We start from the raw sequence: 5,428 nt of genomic DNA on the forward strand, positions 1-5,428 counted from the left end.
GGACCAAACTATAGTATAAAAATTTAGTAAATAGATTTCAAATATAACTAGTCCATTTTCATAGTATATTGTGAATATTAAAATTCAGGACCCAGTTTAATATAATTGTTAGAGTTGAGGGTTAGTCATGTAAAATATTACTTTATTAATTAAGTCTAAAGTGCTTAAATAGAAATCTAAAACACTTTAGCCTAACCTTGTTAGATTAAGTTATACAATGTAAGATAAGCTCTAGACTGTTGAACAAAGCACCTAAAATAATAATAGTAATAATAGTAACAATAATATGGATGAAACAAATACAGGATATAAGCGGAAATATAAAGATAAATACAAATGTAATAAATTAAGACAATAATTACAATAATAAAGAAAAATATATATATATAGATGTGCATATATACATAAATAATAATAACACCTACACACGCACAAAGGTAGGAATAAAGTGAAAGATAATAATAACTAATTAATAAATATAGGTAAGTGGTAATAAAAATAAAGTAGCAACGACAAGGACGATAATAATAATAATAATAATAATAATAATAATAATAGTAATAATAATAAATAATTATAAATTATAGACATGTATAGTAAGATATCAGTCAAAATAATAAACATGATTATGGATAATTATTTATTTTAGAAGAGCGTTACAAAAAGGGGAAAACTTTCCAAAATTAAAGAAAACTTTCCTAAAAATAGAAACTTTCCAATTAAGAAAAACCTTTCCAAAAATAAAAACCTACCCAGAATTTTGAGGGAGATGGTACTTAGGGTCCATTTAATGGCCTAGGTACGAAATCTTTATGTTACTTAGAGGTTGTATATTGCATGCATCTAATAGGAAGTAAACAACTAATTAGGGGAAGCTCCATGCATTTGTTTTAGGTGGGGCGGTACAAGTACCTAAAAGTAGTTCCACACTGCGAGAGCTGAAGCAAAGGTAGGTGGTAGCTTACCCTTCTGAGATTTTAACCTGTGCAAAATGAAATTGCTTGTTTTTCAATCCTTATTTTTGTTGGTGTTTGGAACTCGAAAGGTGGGTTTGATTAAAATGCTTACTTGGATATTTATGAAAGTTATATTTTAGCATACAAAATGGACGCATGTGACTTATTTTGAAATGTTTGGGATCCCGGTTTTCTTAAATTACAAAATGAGCTGAATCTAATTTTATGAAAGCAGCGATTTATGTATACGATATATGAACCTGAAGCTTTGACAAGTGAAGCTGCAGAGCAGTCATTGGACATGACGGTAGGGGCTATAGTCCTTTAATCGCCATGGTAAGCCTGGTATACGAGTCGCGGCTCGATTGGACGAGGGTCATGTAGCCTGGTATAGAGTCCCGGCCGATTGACCCAAATATGAAAATGAGACAATCGGTTAAGTCATGAAACTTATTTGGGTCGCCCACCTAGTTAAGGGGTTTAATCTCTAGGCCTGAGTACTCAGTAAGCCGTCATTAACATGTACTTTGTTATGAGCTGATCTGAAAAAGAGTGGTTTAAATAAGCCGATATGGAATGAATTTAATGAACTGAATTTGACATGAGGCTTTTATGAACTGATATGAATTGATTTATGAGTGTATATGAAAGGGATTTGCGATTTGAGACGAGATGATTTATGACTTTAATCGATTTTCTCATGTACAACTACCATAAGATGCTTTCAAGTTGCTTGCCATTCTTTAACTAACTGATTGCTTTAACAAATGACGTTACTTTTCAATTACGCGATGTGATAATAATTGCAAACGATTTGAGTTATACTTATATTTGTATATGTATCTTATAAAACTAAGAAGTGACATGGTCGCAACAGAGGGGTAAATATTACCTACTGAGCGATGTGTCGGCTCAAAGCAGCCACTTCTAACCATTTTTTGCAGATTTTTTGAAGTAGTAAATGAATTGGTTTACGTAGAAGACCCTGTAGGATGACTTTTATTAGCATTAGATGAATAGAGTTGGCAGGCTAGCTACCTCTAGTTTGGCTAGTCTTATTTTTACCTTTTTGTTTTCCGCTGGTTTTCAATAAATGTACGAAGCATCTTGAATATTCGTAGGACTTCTTTTATATGTAATTCGAACCGCGCCTTATTTGTTTTAAATTATTTAGTAACTTGTCAGGTTACATTAGTTAATGTAGCCTTGTTTCCTGGGTGGGACCTTTGGAGTACGGCGAATGTCATGTGACGGGCACGTGCGGGTCTCGGGGCGTGACAACAAAGTCCCGGGGTTCAGTTGGCTGAATTACTCACCAAATTTGGGGAAATGGCATCTGAGATGGCCGCCCAAAAGAAGTTGATCGACGAGCTCATTAGTAGCGGAGTGCAGCCCGAGTCTGCGCCCGTCAAACAACCGGAATCCGAACCATTTGTCATTCCTCCAATTCAAACCACTTTTGAAGGAGTTTTCAACCCGCAGTATACTTATACTCAAAATCCTCCGTTCTATCCTCCCTATGAGCAAGGATTTCAGCCTCAAGGTGGTACAAACATGCCTCTGGATCCACAAGCTTTTTATCAGACTACCGCAGAGCCTGTTGTGCCAGAGCACACTGTTCAAACCAAGCCAGAAATGGGAGAGTCGTCTGCCCCAGTTGATATGAAGTTACTTAAGCGGTTGGATCGTTTCGATGAGTTCATCAGGAAAAGCCAAGGTTTAAGCAAACAAGGGGTGTTAGACTACAATGATCTGTACCTATTTCCAAATGTACAGCTGCCCGCGGGGTTCAAGACCCCGAAATTCAATAAATATGATGGTACAGGCAACCCTAAGACACACTTGCGTTTGTTTGCCAACAAGTTGGGCAGACCGGTGGATGACGAAAACTTGCCATTAAGGTTATTTCCAGAGAGTCTAGAAGGAGACGCCCTCAATTGGTATTCAAACTTAAAGCCAGAGGAGATGAAGACTTGGCTTGATCTGTCCAACGCCTTCATCAGACAATACGAATATAACTGCGAGCTAGCACCGACCAGAACTACTTTGGAAGGCACCAAGAGGCGACCATCTGAGGATCATAAGACATACGCCAAAAGATAGAGGAAGATAGCTGCCAAGGTTGAGCCTCCGATGACCGAAGATGAAATTATTCGCACTTTCATAAAGGCGCATGATCCTCCATACTTCGAAGAAATCTTATGTATGACCGAGTGTTCATTTGCTGCGATTGTGAATAAACTCGAAGAGTATGATGATTTTGTGAGAGTCGGGAAAATTGTTAACGTCTCTGCCCTAAAATCACAAGTAGAAACTTTGCAAGGGTAAGGGAGCAGTGGAAAGAAGCCGCAGTTTAAAAAGAAAGAGGAGGATGCAACTTTTATCTGGAACCAGAACCCTTCACCCAAACCCCGATACCAACACAATCCAACCTACCAACCACATTACCCTTATTATTCAAACCCGCACCATGTATATACTACCAATATCCATCACCCTCGATCTCGCCCAAGCTATCCTAACCCACCTTTAGCCCCTTTTCAAATTTCTCAACCAAATCCACCCCAAAACCGACCTCGCCCTCCATATAACCCAAGATTTTCTCCCCCAAATAGACCTGTTTATAGCCATCCTCAACCTCCTGAACCTTACAACCAAGCCCGTAGCCGTACATTTATCGATTTAGGCAGGCCTCTAGACCAATTGTATGACCAGTTGAAGGCCGCCGAAAAAATTGGTATGGCACCCCCTCCGACCTATCCATATGGCATATTCGCTAGGTATAACCCACAAGCCGTCTATGCTTATCATTCAGGGGCACCCGGACATTCAACTGTTGATTGCAAGGCTCTTAAGCATAGAATTCAAGATATGATTGAAGCCGGAGAGATTGTAATCAGGAAAAGGGAGGCACAAGGGCCGAATATAAATAGGAACCCCTTGCCGGAACATACTAATATCATTGGGGTCATTCTGGACGACGCAGAGTATGAGGAGCAAGTCCAAAAATTGGCAAGAGAAGTTGAGGTGTTTGGGGTCACAGACCAACCATTTGTAATAGATGTGTCATTTGAGGAGGATAAAAGGTCTTTTATTTTGGATCTTACTCTAGCTGAGAGCGAGACTTTGGAGCCAGTGGTCATCGAATTCCCAGAGCAGGAGCCTGTTCTAAGTTTGCAGCGAGTGCCATGGAACTACGATAAACCTATCATACAAATTGGAGAAAAGTCAGTTGCCAAAGAAGAGGTGTCAGTGGTCACTAGATCAGGGAGGATTGCAAGTCCGTTTGGAGCTACCGTTCCGATTCAAACAAATAAACCTGAGCTGCCCGCTAAACCAACAATTACTGAGAAGGAAGTCTTGAATTTTCTTAAAAGGCTCCAAAGAAGCGAATATAATGTAGTCGAGAAGCTAAGCAAGTCGCCCGCCCAAATATCCATGTTGGATCTGCTCTTTTCTTCGGATATGCATAGGGATGCGTTGCTCGAAGTGTTGACTAAAGCTCAAATCCCTAAGGACATTTCAGTTGCTAATTTCTCACATATAGTTGGGAGTGTGTTATTTACAAAACAAATCACTTTCTCTGATGATGAATTACCGGCAGAAGGCATTGGACATAACAAGGCTCTGTACATAGCTGTGAGGTGCAACGGAAAAATGTTGCCAAAGATGTTGATTGACAATGAATCTGCGCTTAATATCTGTCCTTGGAGTACCTTGAAAAAGCTAGGGTTGCAAGATATTAACCTGAGGCCTTCAGGGACCATAGTTAGAGGTTTTGATGGAGCACAAAGAGAACCTATAGGAGAAGTGGATTTAGTAGTCGAGATGGGGCCCGCACAGTTTCAAATAGCCTGCCAAGTTATGCACTTTCCTAGTGTTTACAATGTTTTGCTTGGAAGGCCGTGGATTCATAAGTCCGGAGCTGTGCCTTCTTCATTGCATCAATTGTTGAAATTCATAGTAAATGACAAATTGATAACTATATTTGCCGAGGAAGATTGCCTCGTGATTGCTAATTCTGGGTCCAAAGAAGATGGTAGCCGAAACGCCACAGTGACCCCTCATAGCACAGCTGATATCGTCTCCGTAAGTTGGATAACAAAAGAGGAACGAGCTCTGTCAAAGGCCAGTGTCATGATGGCTAAGGAAATGATCCGCGGAGGATATGAGTTTGACAAAGGGCTGGGACGTGATCTACAAGGAATTCTGAAACCAGTAAAAATTGTGGAGAAAAAGGATTCATTCGGTTTGGGTTTCCGACCAACCGCTAAAAACATCAAAAAAATGAAGGAATGCAAGGGAGTAGAGAAAGAAGGCAGGCAAAAGGCCTTTGATATTCCACCATTACATTATACTTTTCCACGACCAATCGAGGTGATCACGTCAGAGATTAACCCAGTTGACGAAATCGAAACTAGTTTGACCCAATTGTTCGTTGGGGCAACATTTGAAGACAGTTTCCCAGAGGC

The 5,428-nt window shown here is 39.7% G+C and overlaps 1 protein-coding gene across 1 annotated transcript; it reads left to right on the forward strand.

Annotated features, from left to right (window-relative positions):
• Positions 1–3,695: 3,695 nt before the first annotated feature.
• LOC113758907 lies at positions 3,696–5,045 on the forward strand (the record flags this gene model as incomplete). Its single annotated transcript, XM_027301582.1, has 1 exon — positions 3,696–5,045. A coding segment is annotated over exon 1 (1,350 nt), but the record flags the coding sequence as incomplete, so codon positions are not given.
• Between the last annotated feature and the right edge of the window lie 383 nt (positions 5,046–5,428).

The sequence above is a fragment of the Coffea eugenioides genome, unplaced genomic scaffold, assembly GCF_003713205.1.
Source record: "Coffea eugenioides isolate CCC68of unplaced genomic scaffold, Ceug_1.0 ScVebR1_784;HRSCAF=1521, whole genome shotgun sequence".
Lineage (NCBI taxonomy): Eukaryota > Viridiplantae > Streptophyta > Magnoliopsida > Gentianales > Rubiaceae > Coffea > Coffea eugenioides.